Here is a 25,417-nt window from a genome sequence, read left to right as displayed (position 1 = left end):
CCTGCCCCAGGGGAGGCCCTCACAGGGTTTTCGAGAGCAGGATCACTGGTGGTCTCCTCACACTGGTAAGGGAGGCCCCCAGTGACTTGGGAGTTCGAGATCATCTGTTTCCTTTGGGTCCAACCAGATGACCCGATTCCAGATTTCTGGATCCCACTGTTTACCAGTCAGTGCCCTCACTTTCGTATGAGGAACTTGTCAAGACTGGGAATTCAACTGTCATAACTCAGCAACTCGAAAACCTAAATGTTGTGTTGTATTTTCAGCAGTAGATACTGCAAGTAAGAACTTCGGGGGGCGGTGGGGGACTGTCATGGGAGCGTTCCAATTCTGAAGGGGTGACTTGAGCTGGGCACTCCTGGCAATCTGCCTAGCCCTATCTTTAGAACTGTCATTACTGCCACAGCATCAAGTGCAGCAGCCATAGGGCCTCCCAGGGCACAAGGCTTCACTTGGCACCTCATCACGACCCCAGGCGATAGCCTTTTCGTGCTGCGGTTGCGTTGGATTTTTGTTGTTGTTTTTTTTAATTTTTATTTTATATTGGAGTATAGTTGATTAACAATGTTGTGTTAGTTTCAGGTGTATAGCAAAGTGATTCATATACATGTATCTATTCTTTTTCAAATTCTTTTCCCATTTAGGTAATTACAGAACATGGAGCAGAGTTCCCTGTGTTATACATTAGGTCCTTGTTGGTTATCTATTTTATTTTTTATTTTTTAAATGTTTTTGGCTGCACTACGCAGCTTGTGGGGTCTTAGTTCCTCAACCAGGGATTGAACCTGCGCCCTCAGCAGTGGAAGCGCGGAGTCCTAACCACTGGACCACCAGGGAATTCCCTATCTTGATATTTTAAATATAGCAGTGTGTACATGTCAATCCCAAACTCTCAATCCATCCCTCCCCTCCACCCTTCCCCCTGGTAACCTTAAGCTTGGTTTTCTAAGTCTGTGAGTCTATTTCTGTTTTGTAAGTTCATTTGTATCATTTTTTTTTTTTAGATTCTGTATATAAGTGATATCGTATGATGTTTTTCTCTGTCTGATTTAATTCACTTAGTATGGTAATCTCCAGGTCCATCCATGTTGCTGCAAATGGCATTATTTCATTCTTTTTAATGGCTAATATTCCATTGTATATATGTACATCTTCTTTATCCATTCATCTGTCGATGGACATTTAGCCCATGGATTTCTAATGTCTCCTTTCCCACTGCCGAGGAGCTCAGCAATGCACTCAAGCCAAAGGCAGGATCAAATCAACCCCCAAATCCCACCTTTGTGTGTTTATCTCTGGGAACACTCCAAATGCCGGTGCTCTATCAGTTTGGATCCAGTCTGGAGAGAAGAAAAACCATACTGTAATTTGAACAGGGAAAGTTTAATATAGAGAATTAATGACTTTAACAGCAAAGTGAAATAAGGAGATTCATTGGTAAGGTGCCTTGGAATTTACTGGGAATGCACCTTCAGGGGTGTGGTGGAGAGGCAGTCACAGGGAGGTGCCTCAGTGGAGGCTCTCTGTAGGACTGCCAGGTCAGGGGTGGGGGGTGCCGGGGAAGCTGCCGACCACCTGACGCTTCAGGAAGCAGGTGCGCTGAGGGCCGCTGAGCTGGCACACCTGAGCACCGCCAGGAAGCAAAGGCCTTGCGTCTCTCAAGGAACGTCTCTCGAGCGCCCTCTACTGGCAAACCTTATCAGGCCACTTAGCAAAGGAAAAATATTTCAAAGGCCCAGATCAGTTTTCACAGAGCAAACAAGAAAGCTGAATTTGGAGCTGAGTCAGTAACTCAATAAGCGAGAACACTGTGGGGCCTGGGGTGCTCCAAGCATTTAGTGGGTGTGAGCCAGGGATGTTGCAGCCTGCAGTGAGCTTGAGTCGTCCCACACAGGGAAGAACCATCCCTATAAAATGGCCGTTGCACCTTCTGTATCAGTCAGGTCCTGGCGGGAAACAACACACTCAAGTGAGATAATCCGACAAGAGTCCTCTGACAAAAGTCAAGAGAAGTTTCTTGACATAGAGGTGGGCACGCTATGGGGGCACCGCAAGGGAGAGTGCAGCTCCCTGGGGCTACTTGCAGCCAGAAGCCCTTACCTCCCCCAGGCCTGAAGAGGCAGGAGAAGGGGTTCCCGGAACTGGGAAGGAGAGAAGTGTGTGCAAAGGGCTGCCTGACAGGCTGACAGGAGCTGAGCTTCAACCCAGGGTGCAGCCAGCCAGAGCACCCCTGCGGGAGGGGACAAACCACCTCACTCTCCTTGCCTCTGACCTGCCAGCGCCTCTGATCCTAGCCCGACCCCCCGAGTTGAGTGAACCCAGCTGAAAGCTAGAAGAAAAATGAGCTGTTAACCTCTCAGCACAGCCTGGATGAGGCCCAGCTCGACATGGATGGGGCCAAAGGCTAGGCAGGGATGGGGCTGCTGGCCGTGTCCCGGGGCTGCTCCTCTTGCCCCAGCTTGAGGCCCTGGGCCCAGTCAGCCCCCAGAACCTCACAGTCGGGCAGCATCTCCTCCACCAAGATCTGAGTGAGGCCTGGGTTGGACACGGCAGGAAGGTCAGAGATATCCAGTCTGCGGAGGTTCCTGAGGAGGCAAGATTGGGGCGGGGGGGGGGGGGCGGCGAGGACACGCATGAGGATGGCGTCTGTGGGAGCGAGTGTATGGGGGGTGTAGCCAGCCCCACTTTAACCCCTAGCTTTCTAATAAAAATCTTTGTTCAACTACGTGAGATCTGGCTCCTACTGTTCTGCAACAGTGTAAATTTCTTGGGGTCTCATTAAAACAAAAAAGGAAGGCAGGCTAGGAGTCCTCCCATCCTCCTAGAGGCTCCCTGCGCCACTCATCTGTGCTGACCCACCGCAAACGCTCTGGGTCCACCGTGAAGGCAGGGATGTGGGAAGTGCCCAAGAGCGCCCCTCCCTGGCTGGGGGCCCAGCCTAGGCTGAGGTCTCACTGGAGGTGGTGGAGGCAGGCGAGGCCCCGTTCAGAGATTCGGGGGCAGCCGGCCAGCGAGAGCTCTCGTAGCGAGTCGGCTAGCTGGTGGAGGCGGCCGAGACACCAGTCATCCACGTGGGGACAGCACCGCAGCGACAGGGACTGGAGCTCCCTCAGGGCCACTGCGGGGGGAGAGGGCAGCCGGCACCGAGGGCCCTGCTGGAGCCACCGCGAAAGGGACCGCGCACAGCCTTGCCCACCTCCCCCCATCTCCGCCCCTCCCCGCCACACCCTACTCACAGAGGTTGTCCAGGCCTTGGTAGTTGATGGCACAGCCGCTGGCGTCAACAGCCTCTACAGGCACCTCCCGGAGCTTCCAGAGCTCACCAGAGAGGCCACGCCCATTTGGCCGCATCCACTCCTTGTCCTGAAACCTGGAAGGGGAGAGAGGGAGTGTCAGCAGGGTCCCCCAGGCCACCAACCTCTTGAGAACACTCCCAGCCCCCTAATAAAAGAACATGGCACACTCACTACACACCAGGCCCTGCACTAAGGGCTTTACGTGTCTGGTCTCACTGGATTCCCTGACAACCCCATCAAAGATGGAACGTCTGGCCAATTTTACACACCTAGAAGTTGAGGGTCGAAGAGGTTACTGATAACAGAGAAAAGAGCTATAAGACAAGAATCCTTGTAGGTGGGCAAAAGTTGAGGTGTTTTCAGACAGGTACATCATTTCTAAGGAAGGTGCTGGAGGAAGTACTCAAACCAAGTGAAAATTTTACTTGGAACCAAGATGAGGGACAGATGAAGCCTACATGAATTGTTTTCAAAAAAGAAGGAAAGTAAAGGGGAAAAACAAAGGGAGGAGGAGGAAGGCAAGAAAAAGGAGGGGAAAGGAGGAAGGAAAAGACGCACTAACGCCGACTGAGCACACGTGCTAAGCCAGCCTGTGACCTGTGACAAGTGTCCAGATTGCAAAATATCTTTGAATCTTTACAGCGCACCTTGTAGGTTAGACACAACTACCATCCCATTTTACAGATGACAAAACTGAAGCTCAGGAACAAGTCCCCAGCCACACAGCCAGGAGGGGGCAGAGACCAGGGCGCGCACGGAAGCCTGTCTGACTGACTGAAGAGCCCGGGGCTTAGAGAGCCGCTCTCCCGCCTCCCCCAACCCCATTCTGACACCTTTGCCATCATACTTGACTGCGCCTCCCTGCTTCAGGATGAAAGAGGCACCTGCGACGTAGGGGCCATATCGCTCCTTGATGTAGGTGAAGGACCTGCCGGGAGAACAGTAGCCGAGGGTGAGCCTTGGGAACCCCACACCCCTCGCCAGGCCCCAGAGCTGCTGAGAGGGTCAGAGTCCACAGCACAGGACAGACTGGCAGGCAGGCGGGCAGACAAAGACTGCAAATATTCCCTGAGGGCCTACGAAGTGCTGGGCGCAGTGGTAATCCAAAGGCAGATAATCGTCCCTGCCCTTGTGAAGTTATTTCACTGGGGAAACAGCTAAAGGGGAAGTAAATACAAATTGCAGAGTATCAATTCAGTGATGAAATTAACGCCAAGGGACAGACCAGGAGTGGCTTGAGTCAGGGGTAGGGATAGAGGAGGCTAATTTAATTTGGGTGTTAAGAAATGCTTCTCGGAAGAGGTGACACTTGAGCAGAGATTTGAGTGTGGGAAGGAATGCAGAGGTCAAGGTAAGAATCTGCCAGGCTAAGGGAACAGCTAGTACAAAGGCTCAGGGGCTTGAATTACGATGGTTGAACAAATAGCCATAAGGACACCATGCTGGCGGGGGTGAGGGGTGTCCCTGGTAGGGGTCTCAGAGCTCAGTAGGGGCCGGGTTTTCAGCCTTAGAGTTTGGCTTTTATTCTAGTTGCAGTTGGAAACCATTTGAGGGTTGTTTTTTTTTTTTAAGATTTTTTTTTTTTGATGTGGACCATTTTAAAAGTCTTTATTGTATTGGTTATAATAATGCTTCTGTTTCATGTTTTGGTCTTTTGGCCACGAGGCATGAGGGATCTTAGATCCACGACCAGGGATTGAACCTGCACCCCCTGTATTGGAAGGCAAAGTCTTAACCACTGGATTGCCAGGGAAGGCCCCATTTGAGGGTACAAAGTAGTAATGTTATCTGTTTCCTCTGGCTGCTGTGTAGACTATAATAGGGGGCAAAAGGTGACCCGTTAGGAGACGACTGCAGTAATCCAACCATAAAATGAAAGGGCTCAGACCAGGCTATAAACAGCGAGGAGGTGACCATCGGTGAAATTTGGGATATTCTGGTATTTTACTGATGGACTGGATGTGGTATGAGGGAAGGGATGCAAAGAGAGGAATCAGCGATTCCTTAGAATGTGGTCTGAACAACCGGGTAAGCAATGGTGCCGTTGACTGGGATGGAGAAGGCTTGGGGGTGAGAAGACTTTTTAAGGGGGAAACCAAGGGTTAGCCATGTTAGGTCTGAAGTGCCAGCTAGACCTCCAAGAAGAGATGGTGGGCATTGGGTTGCGTCTATGAGCCGGAGGGCTTGGGAAGTGTGTGGGCTGGAGACGAAGATGCAAGTGGGCAAGGCTGGCACTGGAAGCCCCAGGGCTGCCTGGAGTGGCAAGGGCAGGGTGGGCACTGACTGGGGAGGCCTGAACAGCAGGGTCGTGCAGGCCAGGGGTTCTCACCGATTTTTCTGGAGCACCTTCAACACCTGCTTCTGGAGCAGGTACCCCCTCACAGCCTCCACATCATAGAAGCGGTCAGCCAGGAACTGGAGCAGCGCCCTCCCCTTCCTCTGACTGCCCTCCGGGTCCACTGCCCTGCTCAGGCCGCGGATGCCGCTGGTACCCCCGTTCCATACTGGAGCCACCAGGCGAAGGGACTGGGGAGAAGGAGAGGGGAGGAGAGGCTGAGCCTGGCGCCTCCTGCGAGACACACAGCCCCCTGCTTCTGCTCCCACATCTCCCCTCCTCAGTGCTTCCCTGCTCACTTAACTCTCCTCTCAGAACTTCCAATTCTTTCGGATCCGTAAAATTTCCCCATGTTTCCCCCAAGTTGTTCCCCTTAATCAACCTTAAATTCTCTTTGATTTGGCCAAACGGTCTTGGTTTTCCTAAATTCTCCCCCTAATTTCCCCCTAAGCCCTCACTTTCTCTCAAAACCTCTATTATCTGAACTCTTAATGTCCCACAAATTCTCCCCTTAATTTTATCCAAATCCCACCAGAGACTTCCTGAATAACGCATTCCTTTCCCCCAAATATAACCTTAATTTCTCTCCAAACCACCCTTAACTTATCTCTTAAAGCTCCCAAACTCTTCCTTCAATTTCCCCTCCAAAGTTTTCTCTTAGTCTGCCTCAGTTTCTCTCTTTGCTTTAACCAAATTCTCCCGATAATTTTGCCCAAATCCTTATTTTCCCTTAAAATTCCTCTTAAGTTCCCAACCTCTTACTTTAAATTTTCCTAGGTCCATTCCTTGATTTTGCCCAATTCCTTCTAAATTCTCTCCACAATATGGCAAATCCTCCCCTTAATTTCCCCTAGGTCCTTCCCTTGGAATTCCCAAATTCACCTCTTGGATCCTGCCCCCACCCCCCATCATCCCTTTGATTTTCCATCAAAATTTCTAACTCTCCCATGAGTTTCCCTCACCTTCGGTTCTCTACCCTTGCACCTCAAATCCCAGTTTCTTTGCCAACCCCTCCCAAACCCTCATCCCTTGCAGGTCCCACTCTCGCCAGCCCCTCCGCTCCAGACGCTCGCAGTCGGATACCTCCCTCTGATTGGCTGGGCGCGCTTTCTCGGACGGCACGCGCTGCTTCCCCATTGGTTGCCACTGGTTTCTCTCCTCCGCGGCCTGTGAGCCTCACCGATCCTTCCCGGCCCTCGACGGCCACACGTCTCCGCGCCCAGCTCGAGGCCTAGCGGGAGAGGCCCCCTGCTCCCCCTCGCTACTTGTTCCCTGGGCGCCGAAAGAGGCCCTGAAAGCAGAGCGGACACTAACTGGGGGGCTCCAGAAGCTTCGTTCACTTACCGCCCTGGGGGCCGCCATCTCGCTAGGATTACGTAACCGGAAGGGGCTGGTCTTTTCTTATCTAACCCACACGGTTCAGGGTTGGGCGCCTTTTCTTATGGCCCCGCCCCCTCCATTTTCCAGCCCTCCTCTTAAAGGAGCACACACTTATTACTCTAACCGGGTTTAGGGATCGCTTGGAGCTTCTTCTGCCATGGGCCTTAAAATGGGACTCGGCAGCCTTTCCCTAGGAGAGCGTGGGCAGTTCTTCCTGTTGGAATACCGTCCTTACCTCCGACTGCACTCATAGTCCACCTGAGGTTCCCTTTTCTTCTGCCTCTAACTTGCTACCTCCTTAGAACAGGGAATGATGCGTAGAGAAACTGTCCGCCTCTTCTTTAAAGCAGGGTCAGGGAAGGGAAGCGTCGAGTAGATGGTGAGGTTAGACCTCAGGGTAAACGACAGAGGTGAAATCTCAAGACTAGTATTGTGATGTGTTGGCAATTTCAGTTTGGAGTTCCAGGCTACATCTTAGTGTGAAAATTCAATATGAAGTCTTGCGGGTAGAATTACTCATTCATTCCCTCTACAAATATTTACCGAGTCCCTACCACGTGGCAGGCACTGTTCCGGGTAGTGAGGTTGCCATGGGACCAAGACTCTTTCTCAGGGAGTCGACATTCCAGGCAGGGAGAGGATGGATAAGAAACACATGAATAAGCAAGATAATTTCAGACAGTGTTTGATAAGAGGCAAATAAAAACAGGCAATATAATAGGGAGTGACGGGGGCACAGGGCCATCAGCAAAGACCTCTGTGAAGTGGTGACATTTAAGTGGAGGTGAAGGATAACAAGGAAACAGCCATTCACAGATCTGGGGGAAAAGTGTTTCAGGCAGAGAGGTACAGCCAGTGCAAAGGCCCAGAGGTGGGACCAGCTTGCAGGGAGAGAGGTAGGAGACTGGGTCAGAGAGGTGAGCAAGAAACTGTACTTTATTCCATTCGCCGGGACATGCCACGATCTGATTTACATTTTCTAAAGATCATTTCTGTCGGGTGGAGAACAGACCTTAGAGAGCAAGGGGGGAAGCACGGAGCCAGCAAAGAGGCTACTGCAATCGTCCAGACAAGAGATGAATGGGGGCAGCAGCAGGGACCGGGCAACGGAAGTGCTAAGTGCTCAGATTATGAGTCTGTTTTGAAGACAGAGCCAATAGCTCGAGAAACTAAAAGGATAGCGATGCCATTTTTGGAGAGGGGGAAACTGGGAAAGTAGCAGGTATGGAAGGGTAGGTATGGTAGGCTGAATAGTTCCCCCGCCCCCCAAATGTCCACATCCTGATTCCCAGAACCCGTGAATATGTTACGTTGTATGGTAAAGGGAAGATGTGATTAAGAATCTTGAGATGGGGAGATTATCCTGGATAATCCCGACGGGCCCAATGTAATCACAAGAGTTCTATTTTTTTTCTTTATAAATGTATTTTTATTTATTTATTTATTTTTGGCTGCGTTGGGTCTTCGTTGCTGCACGCGGGCTTTCTCTAGTTGCAGCGAGCAGGGGCTACTCTTCGTTGAGGTGCACGACGAGCTTCTCATTGCGGTTGTTTCTTTGATGCGAAGCACGGGCTCTAGGCGCGCGGGCTTCAGTAGCTGTGGCTCACGGGCTTTGTTGCTCCGCGGCATGTGGGATCTTCCCAGACCAAGGCTCGAACCAATGTCCCCTGCAATGGCAGGCGGATTCTTAACCACTGCGCCACCAGGGAAGTCCCAAGAGTTCTATTTTACTTTTTATTTTTTATTTTTATTTTTTGGCCATGCTGCGCAGCATGTGGGAATCTTAGTTCCCCGACCAGGGATTGAACCTGTGCCCCCTGAAGTGGAAGTGTGGAGTCTTAACCAGTGGACTGCCAGGGAAGTCCCACAAGAGTCTTATTTATTTATATATTTATTTATTTATTTTAAATTATTTATTTATTTATTTGTCTGTGCCAGGTCTTAGTTGCAGCATTCAGGAACTTTAGTTGTGGCATGCAAACTCTTAGTTGCCTCATGTGGGATTTTAGTTCCCCGACCTGGGATCGAACCCTGGGCCCCCTGCGCTGCGAGTGCAGCGTCTTAGCCACTGAACTTCCAGGGAAGTCCCAGAGTCCTATTTAGATGGAGGCAGGAAAGTCAGTAAGTAGAGGACGTGATGACAGGTGTAAGAGGTTGGAATGATGCAGGGAGGGGCGTATGAACCAATGAATGCAGGTGGCTTCTGGAAACTGGGAAAGGCTAGGAAATGGATTCTCCCCTACAGCCTCCAGAAGGAACCCAGACCTGTGGACCCACTTTAGACTTCTGACCTCTAGAACCGTAAGATAATAAGTCTGTGTTGTTTTAAGCCACTAAGTTTGTGGTCACTTGTTACAACAGCAATAGGAAACGAATACAGTGGAGTAGATCCCAGCTGAGAGTTCTGTTGTGACCACATTCACCTTGAGATGCCTGAGACATCCAGCTGGAGATGCTGAGTGGTGGTCTAGAGGTCAGGACTGGAGTCAGAGACTTGGGAGCCATTGACGTATAGGTGAAATTTTAACACCCCTGCAAGAGGGGTTCTAGCTGAGGGAGGCCTGCAGTGCCTCCCCACCTTCTGCATGACGGGGCCCAAGCTGCCAGTGATAATGTCTCTGGGCAAGTCTAGGGTCGGCAGAACTGGCTGCTCAGCTGTGGGCCAACAGCCTGGACACCGAGGCACCCTGGCCAAGGGATCGTTTTCTCGGAAGCCACTCCTGGCTCCTCAGGCACATTGTCTGGGAAGCCCTGGGAGGGCCCGAGTGGAGAAGACAGGCAAGGACCAAGCCAGGGGAAGCCAGAGATCAAGTGGAGAAGAGGGCTGCAGGGGAGGCTGGGGGGGAGGAGTGGGTGGGACCCAGGAGGGGGCGGGACGAGGTGAGGCCTGGCATCCACACACTGGTGAGGGGTCAGGCCTGAGAAGAGGCAGGGAGAAGTGGAGTTTGACCTCCGCCAGAGGGGCTGAGGTTGGATCCTTGTGAGCAGAGTTGAGGTTAGACTTTGATTAAAACAAAACAAAAACAAAAACACACGAAGCTGCAGATTCTCAGTGGAGAATGGACTTTGGGTTGCCCGAGGGGGTGGGGCTGGCCCTCTCCTACCCCCACTGCCCTTTACTCCCCCCCCCCCCAGCCCCCGGCTCCCCAGGGGACTGGGTCACTCTGGACCTTGCTACTTCCTGCTCCTGGCCGCCACTGCTCAGAGACTATGGAGCTGTGGAAGCAGCTGAGGCAGGCTGGACTGGTGCCCCCAGGGCTGGGCCCACCCCCGCGGGCCCTGAGGGTGGTGCCCCCAGTGAAGAGGGTGGGTCAGACCCTCATGTTCCCAGGGGCTGACACTGGAGGTGCCAGGGAGAGTCTGCTGTGGATCTGGAAGGAGCTGGTGAGTGAGGGGTTTGGAGGGGTAAGAGATGGGGTGGTGGGGGGAGTGGATAAATGAATAGGAATGAATGTAAATAAAAAGGGCCAGAGATTGAAAGTCAGAGACAGGAATAGAGAAATAGAGGCAGAGGCAGACACACCCAGAGAACGATGGACACAGACAGAGACACAGAAAGACGCAAAGAATGAGAGACAGGACCAGAGAGAGGCGGAGACAGAGAGACCCGGAAAGAGACGAGAGATGGAAAGCAGAGATTGAGAGCCTCAACAAGGACAGACTCATTAAATCTGAAAGACAGAGAGGTGGAGACAGTCCAAGGCAGGGGCAGAGAAATAGAGACAGACAGAAAGACAGGGATATGGAAAGACAGAGACAGACAGAGACAGCCAAGTAGAGACAGAGAGATGGAGACAGATCACAAGAGAGGGAGACCTAATAAGAGAGACAAAGAGAATAAGACTCAAGACACAGAGAAAGGACGAGAGAGATGGAGACAGCGAGGGACAATGAAATGGAGAGACCAAGACAAAGGGAGACAGGGCAGAGATCAGAGACAGAAGCAGGATGGCAGAGTCCAGGGACACAGTGAGGAGCCCACCTGCGGTGCTGTGGGCCAGGACTGTTAAAGAGAAAGTAACTTATGACACCTGTTAAAGATGGCAAGGCTCTAGGTATGAAGACTGCTGTGATGGGGATTTTGCAGTAGAGGAGACAGATTGGGCTCAGCTCTGAATACAACATGGGCAACGGGGAATTTACAGCCAAGGAGCAGGAGAGGGGTCGGCGGGTAGAAAATTCCTAAGAGGAAACATCAGGGGTATAGGGGGGATTCTGGCTCAACCTATCTAGCAGGATTCTTGCTGAAGGCAGGTCAGGGTGAGCCGCCATCACCTGGGGGAGGGTGGAGGGTGAGGAGCCCAGATCAAATAAGGAGGATGGGGGATTCTTGCTAAAACTGGATTTTACAAAGAAGTGCTGATGGGCCTAGGAAACGGTTCAGGATCCTGAGTAAAGTTTGGTCAGGCAAAGAATCTTTTCTGGGACTTGAGCTGAGACCTGCTCCCACCCAGGTTTCCCGGCAGAGGCACACTAACCCCTTGCCCTCTGGGGTGGGATGCCCATGACTCCCCCTTCCCACCCGCAGGTGAACCTCCGCCTAGTGGATGTCCAGCTGCTGGGCCAGCTATGCAGCCTGGGGTTGGAGATGGGGGCACTTCAGGAGGAACTGATCACCTTCCTGGAGGAGGAGGAGGACAGAGAGCTGGAAGGGAAGCAGGAGGGGGCCTGTGGTCCAGCCCCGGGTCACCGCCTCCCTGACTTTGAAATGACTATCTGAGGCCCTGCTGCTGTGCTTTCGGACACATGAATGGTATGCAAATTTATGCCAAGAAGATGGGGAGATTTGCCGGTCAAATCAACCTGCAAACGTCAATTTGGCATTGGCACGTGCTCCTTGAGCAAGTGCTTTCTCTGAAAATGTCGGAGATTAGGTTGAGGGGTGGGTCCCTGAGCTGCGGGCGTGTTTGCAGGTGATGTGGGAGGTTTGCAGAGAAACTCTAGGTGTATTTGCAGATGTGCTGTAGGTGTGTTGCAGGGGAGGCCTGCGTCTTTGCAAATATGATGGAGATGCGTGCAGATGGCTATTGAGTGCTTGAAAAGTGGCTAGGTCTCACTGAGGTGTGCTGTACGTGTAAAATACACGCTGAATCTCCAAGCTGGGTGTGATAAAAAGAATAGACAACATGTCAATAATCATAAAAATTAATTACATTTTGAAATGATAATATTCTGGGTATGTTGGGATAAATAAAAATATGACTAAAGCTAATTTCACCTGTTTATTTGTAAACTCTTTTACTGTGGTAAAATACATATAACATAAAAGTTACCATTTTAACCATTTTTAAGTGTACAATTCAGTAGTGTGAAATATATTCACGTTGTTGTGTGAATGTGTTTTCATCTTGCAAAACGGAAACTGTACCCCTTAAACGACAAGTCCCCATTCCCCCTCCCCCAGCCCCTGGCAACCACCCTTCTACTTTGCGTCTCTATGAATTTGCCTACTCTAGGGACCTCATGTAAGTGGGATCACACAGTATTTGTCTTTTCATAACTGGCTTATGTCACTTAGCATAATGTCCTCAGGGTTCACCCATGTTGCAGTGTGTATCAGAATTTCCTTCCTTTTTGAGCCTGAATAATATTCCATACATGTGGTATGCACAACCACATTTTATTTGTCGATGGGCACTTGGGTTGTTTCTACCTTTTTTGGCTGTGGTGAAATACATTTCTCTGAACAAGGGTGTACAAATATCTGTCCAAGTCTCTGCTTTCAATTCTTTTGGGTATGTACCCAGAATTGGAATTCCTGGATTGTATGGTAAGTCTCTGTGTAATTATTTGAGGAAGTGCCATACTGTTGGCTGTGCCATTTGTCATTCCCACCAACAGTGCACAAGAGTTCCAACTTTCCACCTCCTTGCCAACACGTTATTTTCTTTTTTTTTTTTTTCTTTTTCCTTTTTTCATGATAGCCATCCTAATGTCTGTGAGGTGGTACCTCATTGTGGTTTTGATTTGCATTTCCCTAATAATTAATGATGTTGAGCATCTTTTCCTGAGCATCTTTTCATCTATTTCTTTTTACATTTTAAAATATGACTGCTAGAAAGCTTAAAATTACATAAGTAGCTCCCACTGTATTTCTCTTGCACTGCACTATTTCAGACGTTTGAAAAAGGAATGTGGGTGTGAACAGATGAGCGGCGAGGTTTCAGCAATATTCCCAGATGCGTTGCAACTGTGTTACAGCGCCACCTTCAGGAGACAGGCAGATATCTGCAGATGGCAGCCGACGAGAAGCAGGGCTGCAAATATAACTCCTGCCCAGGTCCACACTTGTAGAAAAGATGCCCAAGACAGCAGGTGGAGGGCTCCAGCCTGAGGAGAGACAGCTCTTCTGGGAAGACAGTTGGACATTCTTCATAAAACCATTACTCCCAGTGAGGAAAAATACACGCTTGCATTTCTGCGATTCTTCAAAACAATTTTCTGCTTGGGAGTGAGGATATTCCCAGAGAAGTGAGATGCTGGCAGGTGCTGAATTCCTGTCCATGGGGATTTCCGTCTTCAAAAAAACCTGCTTCTACTCTAGAGCCCGCGAGCCACAACTACTGAAGCCCGCGCGCCTAGAGCCGGTGCTCCGCAACAAGAGAAGCCACTGCAGTTAGAAGCCCGCGCACTGCAACGAAGACCCAATGTAGACAAAAATAAATAAAATAAAATTTAAAAATACCCTTCTTCTTTTTGTGCACTGGAGTCACCCAAGACTCGAGGGGTTTGGGGGTTTGGGCTCCATCCTCAAACTGGTCCTCCTTTGCCTACCTTAGCCAGGTCTGCAGCTGCTGGGAGTTCCCCTGTAGGGGGTGGTGCTGGGGAGAATGCTGGATGTCAGACCCCAGTACCCAGGGAAGGGGAAAGATACCCCAAGAGCATGCAAATGAGCAGAGCCCCCTCTCTGACACTGGGCACTCTAGAAAGAGGCTGGGGGGCAGTCCGGGTCTCTTGGCAGCTACATCGAGTCCGTGGGGGTCACCAGGGCTGGGGAGGTGGGGCTCCATGGCCACAGGGTCTGAGTCATGTTTCACAAATGCCAAGGTACTCTGCCTCTTGGGGGGAAAGAGACTGGGAGGGAGGGAGGCACAGACGGGAGACTGGAGGGGGCGACTTGGGAGGGAATGCTTACTATTCAAGAACAGCATGGTGGGTGGCCCCTGATGTCTGGGTGGTAGTTGCTCTGGGCCATGTCCTGGGCCATAGAGGTGACATCTATGGGGGAGTCACCTCAGTCAAACACTCAGGGAAGTTTGGGTGAATGTGGTCAGCTCCCCCTCCCCAATACTGTCCTTCTCAGTGCCAACTTCCTGAGCTACATCCAGCAATGATCAAGTCAGTACCAAGTTTGCCCTCTGGAGCTCCCAGCCCAGCAAGGTGGGGGGACCCCTTAACACACAGAGATAGCTAAGATGATCAGGGCAGGGATGGGGGAGCACGGACTCCCCCATCTGCCAACATCTCAGTTCTCTGGGAATATCCTCACTCTCAAATAGAAAGTGTTTTGAAGAAGAATTGCAAAAATGTAAGCGTGCATTTTTCCTTACCGGGGAGCATGGAGCAGGATGGGAGAGGACTCAGATAAGGCAAGAGGCCCAGCCTGAAACATCAGGAAAGTGTTCTTAGAAAAGAACCTAAGGAATAAGTAAATATGAGCCAAGCAAAGAAAGAGAATGGGAAAAGAATAACAAGTAGGAAAATTGCACATGCAAAAGTCCTAGAAGGTCTAGTGATCTAGCTTCTTGCTACTCAAAGTGCAGTCCATGGACCAGCAGAATGAGCATTGCTGCAGCTATCTACTGCTGCATAACAAACAACCCCCAAACTCAGTTATTTTAAGCAATGACAGCATGTATTTTGCACATGAATCTGCAGTCTGCGGGGATAACTCATCTCTGCTCCACGGTGAGCTACTGCTCTTCAGGTGGAATCCTCTGAAGGCACATTCACTCACACGTCTGGTAGTTGATGCTGGCTGTTAGCTGGGGCCTCTGTTCCTCTGCAGGTCATCTCTCCACATGGGTGAGATTGGCTTTCACACAGCATGGTGGGTGGGTTCCAAAGGCAAATATCATGAAGAGAGAGCCAGGCGGAAGCCATATTGCCTTGTAAAACTTACCTTCAGATGCCAGGCAGTCACCCTCACCGTATTCCACCTGTTACGGCAATCGCAAAGGTTCAGGGGAAGGGGAAATGGTTCCCACTTCTTTATGGGGAGTGCAAGGTTCTGGAAGCATGTGGGCCAGGGAAACCAAGCAGGACCCTGTGGGGCCCTCTCAGGTACAAAAGCCCCTCTGTGTCTCCTGTTTCTTGTTTGCAGAAAGAGGCTTTAGTCTCCTAGACCTTCCCTGAGTTCCAAAGAGCACATTCAAATAGTTACTAGGAATTAGGGAAGTGAGAGAATGCAGAAACAAAGGAAAAACAGTCAATCAAGAAAAGTAATGATGGCTTAAACAATGGTTCAGCAATAAAGCAGAGTGCTAGTTCCTCCTCAGGCGATATATGTAGCGGTCTGATGCATACCTTTGAGTTGTTCTGCAGAAATTAAGACCCCGACTCAGGTGGAGGATGGTGACTAAATGCTGACCACAAGCATGTAGACCCCAGACTGGTTGGAACCAGAAGGTTGATGATTAAGATTCCTGAAACATCACCCTGTTACTTCACCACCAACCAAACAGAAGAAAGTCATGTATCCTGAAGCCCTAACCTCAAAAGTTGCCTTTAAAAACCCTTCCTAATACTTACCTGGCAGGGGAGATACCATGATCATGAAGGTGGTTTTCCCAGGGTGAGGCTTATCCATTGCACTCTGGATGTGCTGACCCCTGTGATTTCCCCAAATGTGGGAAATTGACTGCATAATCTGTGGTAGTGGAGGACTGTGTTTCTGCTTTCCCCTGACAAACCTGGTTTAAGAGTAGCATTTGAGGGCATTCCTTAGCCGTCCGGTGGTTGGAACTCCGCACTTTCACTGTTGAGGGCTCGGGTTTGATCCCTGGTCAGGGAAATAAGATCCCAGAAGCCATGCAGCATGGCCAAAAAACAAAACCAAAAACACCCTTCCTGAAAACCATCAGGGAATTTGGGTCTTTTGAGCACAAGCTGCCCATTGTCCTTGCTTGGTGCCTGCAAATAAATGCTATACTTTCCTTTACCACAACTTGGTGCCAGAAGATTGACTTTGCTGCGCAATGGGCAAGCAAAATCAAGTTCAGTTCAGTAACAACAGGAAATATTGCTGTGGTCATTTTCAGAAAACACAAACTGCCACAGAATCACCGGGAAGCTTGGTAGATGTGTTCATTGTCAGGTTCCACACTAGATCTACCGAATCAGAATCTACATTTTGTAAGATTCTCAGGTGCTTCCTTTGCATATTTGATGCAAGAAGTACTGTTCTAAATCACAAATATGGCACTGTTTTGAGCAGGAGGGGACATAGTTTTGAAAGCTCCCTCTAGCTGCTGGGTGGAGGGTGGGTTAGAGGAGTTTCAAGTGGTGGTTAGATACAAGTAGCCAAAGAAAAAAATAGATAAATTGGAATTCATCAAAACTGAATACTTTTGTGCATCAAAATATATGATCAAAAGTGAAAAGACCAATTACCAGTACAGTAAGTCCCCTCCATACGAACCTTCAAGTTGTGAACTTTCAAAGATGTGAACGTGAGTTCGCATGTCCAGTCACGTAAGTTAGTTCATGTGTCTGGTGTACACTGTCACGTGCATGAATCCTCTACAAGTGGTTGTGCTTTTGTGTACTTTACTGTACAGTACCGTATGGAGTACAGTAGCACAGTATCTTTATTTCAAGCCCAGGATGTCTGGAAGTAAGCATAAAAGCAGCGGTGATGTAGCTGGTACAGTACTACCCAGACATCACTGGATCGTTTTTTTCAAGAAGGTAGATAGAACTGAATCCAGCAAGGAACCAGAACCTGTGCCATCAACGTCAGGTGTGAGTGAAATTGCAGCTTGCCCTCCATCTCCTATTGCTGATGATCCTTCAGCTCTACCATCTCCCACCTCCTCTCCCTCCTCCAGTCAGTAACTCTTCTTGCCTGTTAACTCCATGCCAGCCCCTGTATGCCAGCTGTTGTACTGTACTACTGTACTTTTCAAGGTACTGTACTGTAAGATTAAACGTTTTCTTTATTTTTCGTGTTTGTTTTTTATGTATTATTTGTGTGAAAAGTATTATAAACCTATCACTGCACAGTACTATATAGCCGATTGTGTTCGTTGGGTACTGGGGCTAACTTTGCTGGACTTACGAACAAATTGGACTTACGAATGCACTCTTGGAATGGAACTCGTTCATATGTAGGGGACTTGCTGTACTGAAATGAAACCATTTATTTATTTATTTATTATTATTTTTGGCCACGCCGTGCAGCTTGCAGGATCTTAGTTCCCTGAACAGGGATAGAACCTGGGCCCTCAGCAGTGAAGTGTGGAGTCCTAACCACTGGACTGCCAGGAATTCCCTGAATCAGTAATTTAAAAACTCCCAACAAACAAAAGTCTAGGGCCAGATGGTTTCACAGGTGAATTCTACCAAACATTTAGAGAAGAATTAATGCCTATCCTTCTGAAACTATTCCAAAAAATTACAGAGGAAGGAATGCTTCTGAACTCATTCCATGAGGCCAGCATCACACTGATACCAAAACCAGAAAGAGACATCACAAAAAAAGAAAATTACAGGCCAATATCACTGATGAACACAGATGCAAAAATCCTCAACAAAATAGTAGCAAACAGAATCCAGCAATACACTAAAAGGATCATACACCATGATCAAGTGGGATTTATCCCAGGGATGCAAGGATTTTTCAATATCTGCAAATCAATCAATAAGAATAAAAACCATAGGATCATCTCAATAGGTGCAGAAAAAGCTTTTGATAAAATTCCTCAACGTAATAAAGGCTGTAGATGACAACACCCACAGCTAACATCATACTCAATGGTGAAAAGCTGAAAGCATTCCCTCTAAGATCAGAAACAAGACAAGGATGCCCACTCTTGCCAGCTTTATTCAATATAGTTTTGGAAGTCCTAGCCCCAGCAATCAGAGAAGAAAAAGATATAAAAGGAATCCAGATTGGAAAGGAAGAGTTAAAACTGTCACTGTTTGCTGATGATATGATATTATACATAGAAAGATGTATGCCACCAAAAAAACTGCTAGAGCTCATCAATGAATTCGGTAAGGTTGCAGGATACAAAATTAATATACAGAAATCTGTTGCACTTCTATACACTAACAATGAATTATCAGAAAGAGAAATTAAGGAAACAATTTCATTTACCATTGCATCAAAAGGAATAAAATACCTAGGAATAAATCTAACTAAAGGTAAAATACTTGTACTCTGAAAACTATAAGATATTGATGAAAGAAACTGAAGATTACACAAACAGATGGAAAGATATACTGTGTTCATGGATTGGAAGAATTAATATTGTTAAAATGGCCTTACTACCCAAGGCAATCTACAGATTCAGTGCAATCCCTATCAAAACACCAATGGCATTTTTCACAGAACTAGAACAAATAATTTTAAAATTTGTATGGAGACACAAAAATCCCCATATAGCCAAAACTGTCTTGAGAATGAAAAATGGAGCTGGAGGTATCATGCTTCCTGACTTCAGACTATACTACAAAGCTTCAGTAATCAAAACAGCATGGTAGGGACTTCCAAGGTGGCACAGTGGTTAAGAATCCGCCTGCCAATGCAGGGGACATGGTTTCAAGCCCTGGTCCAGGAAGATCCCACATGCCACGGAGCAACTAAGCCTGTGCGCCACAACTACTGAGGCTGCGCTCTAGAGCCCATGACCCACAATTACTGAGCCCGCGAGCTGCAACTACTGAAGCCCATATGCTTAGAGCCCATGCTCCGCAACAAGAGAAGCCACCGCAGTGAGAAGCCCGTGCACCGCAACGCAGAGTAGCCCCCGCTCACCACAACTAGAGAAGGCCCGCGCGCAGCAACAAAGACCAAACAAAACCAAAAATAAATAAATGAATTTTAAAAAACCAAAAAAACAAAAAAAACATCATGGTACAGTTCTCTCTTTCCAGACCTGGCTAAGGAGGAGGCTCCATTATGGGAGCTGAGATCCGCCACAACAAGGACTGAAAGTTTTGGCACAAGGAGCCCAAGAGCCAGGACATCCACCTAAGGCTGTTGGTCAAGCTGTACACGTTTCTGGCCAGATGAACCCACTCCACCTTCAATCAACTTGTGCTGAAGAGGATGTTCATGAGTCGCAGCAATCAGCCACCTCTATCTCTTTCCCAGATGATCTGGAAGATGAAGTTTCCTGGCCAAGAAGGCAAAACAGCTGTGGTTGTAGGGTCTATAACCGATGATGCGCCCGAACTGAAGGTGTGTGCTCTGCAAGTGAGTAGCACCCTCAAGGCCGGGGGCAAGATCCTCACCTTCGACCAGCTTGCCCTGGACTCTCACAAGGGTTGCGACACTGTTCTCCTCCCTGGTCCTCGAAAGGGCTGAGAGGTGTACAGGCAATTCTGCAAGGCCCCAGGAACCCCACATAGCCACACCAAACACTATGTATGCTCCAAGGGCCAGAAGTTTGAGCGGGTCAGAGTTGATGGGTCAGCCGTGGCTACAAAAACTAATCCCAGATCCTGCCTTGTTATTAAAAAGATTTTGGATGCTGAAGAAAAAAAACACAGTATGGTATTGGCACAAAAACAGACACATAGATCAATATGACAGAATCGAGAGCCCAGAAATAAACCCACGCATATATAGTTAATCAATGTATGATGGGGACTTCCCTGGTGGTCCAGTGGGTAAGACTCTGTGCTCCCAATGCAAGGGGCCCTGGCTTGATCCCTGGTCGGCGAACTAGATCCCGCATGCATGCCACAACTAAGAAGTCTGCGTGCCGCAACTAAAAAAAAAAAAAGATCCCACATGCTGCAAGGAAGATCTCACGTGCTGCAACTAAGACCTGGTGCAGCCAAAATAAATAAATAATTAATTTTAAAAATTAATATACAAAGGGGAAGAATATACAAGAATATACAAAGGGGAAAAGACAGTCTCTTCAGTAAATGGGAAAACTGGACAACACATGTAAAAGAATAAAATTAGGACATTTTCTAACACTATACACAAAAGTAAACTCAAAATGGATTAAAGACCTAAGTGTAAGATCTGAAGTCAAAAACACCTAGAAGAAAACATAGGCAGAACACTTTTTGATATAAATCACAGCAATAATATTTGTTTTGGATTTGTCTCCTAAGGCAAAGGCAAGGATGAATGGATAAGCAACATGTCATGTATCCATACAATTGTACATTATTCAGCCATAAAAAGGAATGAAGGACTGATACACACCACATTATGGATGAACCTTGAAAACATTATGCTACACTAAGGAAGCCAGATAAAAGGCCACATATGGTATGATTTCATTTATACGAAATGTCCAAAAGAGGCAAATCCACAGAGAAAGCAGCTTAGTTGTTGCCAGGGGTGGAGAGGAGGGGAGAATGAGGAATGTTGCTTAATGGGTACAAGGTTTTATTTTGAGGTGATGAAAATGTTCTGGAGTTAGCTACAGTGATGGTTATCCCACATGAATATACTATAACCACTGAATTCTACACTTTAAAAGGGTGAATTTTATCTTATTTATTTTTTTATAATTTTTTTTTTTTTGACCATGCCACGCACGTGGGATCTTATTTCTCCGACCAGGGATCCAACCTGCAACCCCTGCATTAGAAGAGCGGACTCTTAACCACTGGACCACCAGGGAAGTCTAAAAGGGTGAATTTTATGATGTGTGAATTATATTTCGAAAAGCTACAGTGTTGGTCAGTAGAGGACCCTGGTGGGCTAGGATGGGGCTGGACCAGGCAGGGCTGTGGGGAGGGGAGGAGAGCCTGGGGGAGGGAGGCTCAGGGGACCGATGGGCAGGGCTGGTGGGGGGAGGGGTGTTAGCCTCGGGCCTGGGGGACTGGGACACAGAAGAGGGTGATTCTGGGGGGAGATCACATCTGTGGTTCTGTTGCATCTTGAATGCGTGCATGGGAGGCGTACAAAGGCCCATCTCGTGTGTGCGCACACGTGGACATGTTAATGCCACTGCCTCTTGGCCTTTATGGCCAGGCCAACCCCTCCCCCAGGCTGTATCCCTTCTCAGAGTCCCCTCCCCCCACCTTCCCTCCACTCATCCCTCTCTCTGCCCCTCAGTCTTCCTCTAGCTCTGTGCTGTCCAATATGGCAGCCAGCCGCTACGTGTGACTTCTGAGCACTTGAAATGTGGCTGGTGTGAACTGAGAGGTGCTGTTAAGTGTCAAATACCTGCCAGACTTCGAAGGCTTAGTATGAAACAAAGATTTGAAAGTACTCGCTATTTTTGTTGTGGATTACATGTCAAAATGAGTGTGTTTTAGATACATTGGGTTAGGTAAGCTATACTATTGAAATTATTTTCACCTCTTTTTCAATATGGCTATTAAAAAATGAAAAATTACGTACCTGGCTTGTACTGTATTTCTAGTGGACGCACACCTGCTGTGGCACCCTGTGTCCACCAGATGGCGCCAAATACAGGCTGCCGCAGTTTCACTAGAAACGGGAGAAACTGGGCGGAGCGGGCGTGGGACCCACCTGTGAAGCTCTTTGAAGTAGGACATTATTAAGGACATTGAAATATGCTCTTCCCACACAGGAGGCCACTGTGGGGGGCGAACCCCCAAGATCTGATGAACAGGAGATGGGCAGTATGGTAGGCTGAATGATTACCCACCAAGACATCACCGTTGTAATCCCTGGAACCTGTGAATGTTACCTTATAAAGACAGGACTTTGCTGATGTGATTCCATTAGAGATATTGATGGGAAGATTATGATGGATTATCCAGGTGAGCCCTAAATGAAATCACAGGTGTCCTTGTAAGAGAGAGACACAGGCAGATGTGACCTCAGAAGTGAGAAGATGAAGTGAATACAGAAGCAACAGGCTGTGTGAGGATGGGGCCACCAGCCACGGATTGGGGTGTAAGATCGGACACTATCAAACTCCTAGAGGAAAGCATAGGCAGAACACTCTTTGACAGAATTCGAAGCAAGAATTTTTTTGATCTGTCTTCAAAGGCAAAGGCAACTAAAGCAAAAAAACCCACAAAAAACAAATGGGACCTAATTAAACTTAAGAGCTTTTGCAAAGTAAAGGAAACCACCGACTAAAGAAAGACAACCTACTGAATGGGAGAAAATAGTTGCAAATACTGTATGATATCGCTTATACGTGGAATCTAGCAAAATATGACCAACAAGTGTATATAACAAAGAAGAAGCAGACTCACAGATACATTGAAGAAACTAGTGGTTACTGGTGGGAGGGCAACAATTTAGGGGAGAAGGAGTGGGAAGTACAAACTATTGGGAGTAAGACAGGCTCAAGGTTGTATTGTATAACACAGGGAATATAGGCAATATTTTGTAATAACTGTAAATGGAAAGCCTTTAAAAATTGTAAAAAGTAAAATAAACTTTTAATGTTAGAATTTTTAAAAAAGGAAGGGCCTTGAGCATGGGGATGTCAGAAGAGGGTTCCTGGACTTGACTCTGGGGGAAGTGAGGGAGGCCAATGAAGGGAGGGCCTGGGGTTGGGACTAGAGATGTAGGACACGAGGGCAGGGAGTCCAGGCTCCAGCTGGGACCAGGCTGAGAAGGGCAGGGTTGCTCCCAGAGGGGGTCTGGGTGGGGCCTCCAGCATCTGGGGAAGCCCTGTACGAAAGCTAATGTCCACCTGGGAAGTCTAAGATGTCCCTTCAAGCGAGTTTGCAAGATGCTGAGATGTGTGAAGAGGTGAAACTAACTGAGACCACGGTGGAGGCTGAAAAGGAGCCAGGGCCCAGGGAGGGGAGGGGGACCTGGGCAAAAGACTCTAGAACACAGGGAGGGGGTAGGGGAGGAAATGGAGGAGGGGGCCGACCTAGGAGTGTGCAGAACCCAGAAGAGTGTGTTAGGGAGCAGGGTTCTTGGACCCCTTAATCGATAGAAATTGATAAGAGGCAGACAAGAAATTCAGGCAAGGCTTATTGGGGCTGGTGGTGCAGCACGAGGGAGTGACACAAGCAACAGTTTTGCTTGTCTGCTCCCTGGGGTGAAGGGGAAGTGTTCCCTTAAATGGGGTGAGGGTAGGGTGGGCCCAGGGGTTGGGCCAGGGAGGGGTGGCTTCCGTGGGCTGCTCACCCCCTTGGTGGTACTGTGGAGACTTCATGCCCAGTGCCCTGCTTTTGTCCTCCACCTCAGAAATGGCTACTGCGGTTTTGGTCTTTCGTACCTTGTTCATAATTTGCCCCGACTGCACATGTGTGTTTAGTTATTTTTAATCCCTTAGATTTGCTTTGTAGTCTGTTGCTCAAGAAGATGTGTGTCCAGGTGCAAGCACTGCAGCAAACAGTCCCTGCTCCCGGCCTGTCTGAAATCTAGAACATGGAGAGAGGGAGGGGGAAAGAATCAAAGATGGGGCAGGCATAGGAGTGCGCAGAGCCCCGGAGGATCTAGGAAAGCTGGGGAGGGGGGATGAGGTCAGAGCGCAGGAGATGAAGAGAGGGTCACGGCCCTGGAGGATGGGCGGGGAAAGTCGGGGTGAGGAATAACTCCGCAGGGGTGGGACTACTTGGGCGGTTCCACTTCTTCAGGCAAAAAGAGGCCTCAGTCCCGTCTGGCGCTGTTTGAAGCGTCAGCCTCAAGGGCCCCCTTGGGAAGCGCAGAGCTCGTGGGAGTCCACACTGGTCCACACCCTTCCCCTCCCACGCGGGTCCTTACCCTTCTGAGGGCTCTTTCGGGGCGCAGAGCTTCTCCTTCCCTCTGTTCGACCCTATTCTGTCCCTTGACGACCTGCGCCCGGGCCCTGTGCATCCCCGACTCCTCTCCAGGCCGCCGTGGCTCCTGGGGCCCCTCGGCTCAGGTGGCGAAGCGGCCGCCCCGAGCTCCCAGCTCTGCACCCACAGCGCCGCGCCTGCTCCCCACACGGACGCCTCCTCAGGACTCCCCTCCAGAATGTCCCCTTGGAAACCTCCCCAGCCCTCAACCGCATCCGGGCTCAGACCCCTCAGCCCTCCTGCCCCAGGGCGCTGTCCTTCCCTTGCTCCTGGGTTCCCTCAAGGTCTGGCCCTTCCCCTGCTCTGCGCCCAGCTGGAGACTCACCCCAGCAGGAGAAGGAAGTCCGCACAGAAACAGGCATGAGACCACGTTACAACTCGGAAATCCTTTATTTCTCCAGCGTCAAGTCTATTCATTGTCAGGAAGGCAGAGTTGGTATGTTGACGGTAACAGCAAAAGTTTGGTTTCTAAATTTTTGCCAGTGCTTGCGGAAACCGCAGTTTAGGAACCAGTGCAAGACGCCGAGACAGTAATCTGTGCCTCCTGAACATTGTTATCATAATGTTAGCGATGTTTCCCTGGCTTCAAATCAGTCTTCTTTGTTAGGCAGGTGGAGTTGGGATTTGTAATTAATAAGGAAACCGAAATCTCTGCGGTCAGCTTCTCACAGTGATGTGTCCTCTTATACACTAAGATATGATGTTATCTTCTAAGATTTCACAAGGATAGTATCGATACCGAACGGATATGTCAGTAGGCATTAAACCGTAATGACTTCTGCTGGTTGGCCACCAAACATCTTTGTAAAAATATATATGGCCTTATTTTCTAAAGAATTCACGTCCAGCTGCTTGTATGCCACTGAAGTCATCTTGTGTAGTAAAACTCTCAGCATCTCTTTAATTGGGTACACAACCAACCAGTTTAAGGGTGTCAGGGCCTGCTCCATTCCATATATCATTAATTTATCTTCTATAACTTTCTTTATCTTCTCTGTGAGAAATTCAGTCACCACACTCACTAGAATTTCCATGGCCTTGTCCTTGATCAGTGAAGTAAGTAACCCCATGGAGAAGATGTGAGAACTGCCCCTTCTTGTCAGTCCTCGTTCTGAATTTATTTCCTCTGACAGAAGTCATGGGACGTGGCCAGTTCACAGAGGAAGTGGTCTTGGCCAATCAGCGTGTGACACGTTACGGTACATGGCACCATTTGATGTACTGCTGCAGCCCAAAACGGAAATGAGTAAACGGCCTTAGGCACACACCGGCCAAAAAGGCTGCAAGACTTAAGTGACCCTGGTTATTCTTTACCTAACAAAGGCTTTTAGCTAGACATGTCATTCTTTACCTAACAAAGGCTTTTAGCTAGACATGTCATTCTTTACCTAACAAAGGCTTTTAGCTAGACTTGTCATTCTTTACCTAACAAAGGCTTTTAGCTAGACTTGTCATTCACAAAGCTAAACAAAACTATTCACTCTCCGATTTCATATGAATTGTACTCTGC

The 25,417-nt window shown here is 48.7% G+C and overlaps 2 protein-coding genes, 1 non-coding gene and 1 pseudogene across 6 annotated transcripts; 3 read left to right on the top strand and 1 right to left on the bottom strand.

Annotated features, from left to right (window-relative positions):
* Window positions 1-1,367: 1,367 nt before the first annotated feature.
* DMAC2 (distal membrane arm assembly component 2) lies at window positions 1,368-7,017 on the bottom strand. Of its 4 annotated transcripts, none has more exons than XM_059905134.1 (7): window positions 6,976-7,017; window positions 5,626-5,822; window positions 4,144-4,224; window positions 3,237-3,370; window positions 2,956-3,118; window positions 2,354-2,585; window positions 1,368-1,946 (listed from the first exon to the last, which is right to left on the bottom strand). In XM_059905134.1, exons 1-6 carry the CDS (start codon window positions 6,991-6,993, stop codon window positions 2,405-2,407), a joined length of 774 nt encoding a protein of 257 aa, XP_059761117.1. In that variant the 5' UTR covers window positions 6,994-7,017; the 3' UTR covers window positions 1,368-1,946; window positions 2,354-2,404. The 4 variants fall into 4 exon arrangements, with proteins under 4 accessions (XP_059761117.1, XP_059761115.1, XP_059761116.1 ...); XM_059905132.1 differs by lacking the exon at window positions 6,976-7,017 and adding an exon at window positions 6,715-6,968; XM_059905133.1 differs by lacking the exon at window positions 6,976-7,017 and adding an exon at window positions 6,715-6,968 and having other exon boundaries at window positions 1,368-2,585.
* A 3,053-nt stretch (window positions 7,018-10,070) lies between these two features.
* ERICH4 (glutamate rich 4) lies at window positions 10,071-13,696 on the top strand. The gene is given in 4 exon segments (XM_059904562.1): window positions 10,071-10,127; window positions 10,129-10,395; window positions 11,540-11,764; window positions 13,129-13,696. Coding segments are annotated over 3 exon segments (516 nt in total). The 3' UTR covers window positions 11,732-11,764; window positions 13,129-13,696.
* Window positions 13,697-15,754: 2,058 nt separating this feature from the next.
* Window positions 15,755-15,917, top strand: LOC132354426 (U1 spliceosomal RNA). Its single transcript, XR_009499292.1, has one exon. It is a non-coding gene; the product is annotated as a U1 spliceosomal RNA (small nuclear RNA).
* A 3,218-nt stretch (window positions 15,918-19,135) lies between these two features.
* On the top strand, window positions 19,136-21,313 carry LOC132353968 (large ribosomal subunit protein eL18-like; annotated as a pseudogene).
* Window positions 21,314-25,417: the final 4,104 nt, after the last annotated feature.

Source organism: Balaenoptera ricei, chromosome 19 (assembly GCF_028023285.1).
Source record: "Balaenoptera ricei isolate mBalRic1 chromosome 19, mBalRic1.hap2, whole genome shotgun sequence".
In the NCBI taxonomy this organism is placed as follows: Eukaryota; Metazoa; Chordata; class Mammalia; order Artiodactyla; family Balaenopteridae; genus Balaenoptera; species Balaenoptera ricei.
Note: the sequence above shows the minus strand (reverse complement) of the source record. Positions and strands in the feature narration are given on the sequence as shown.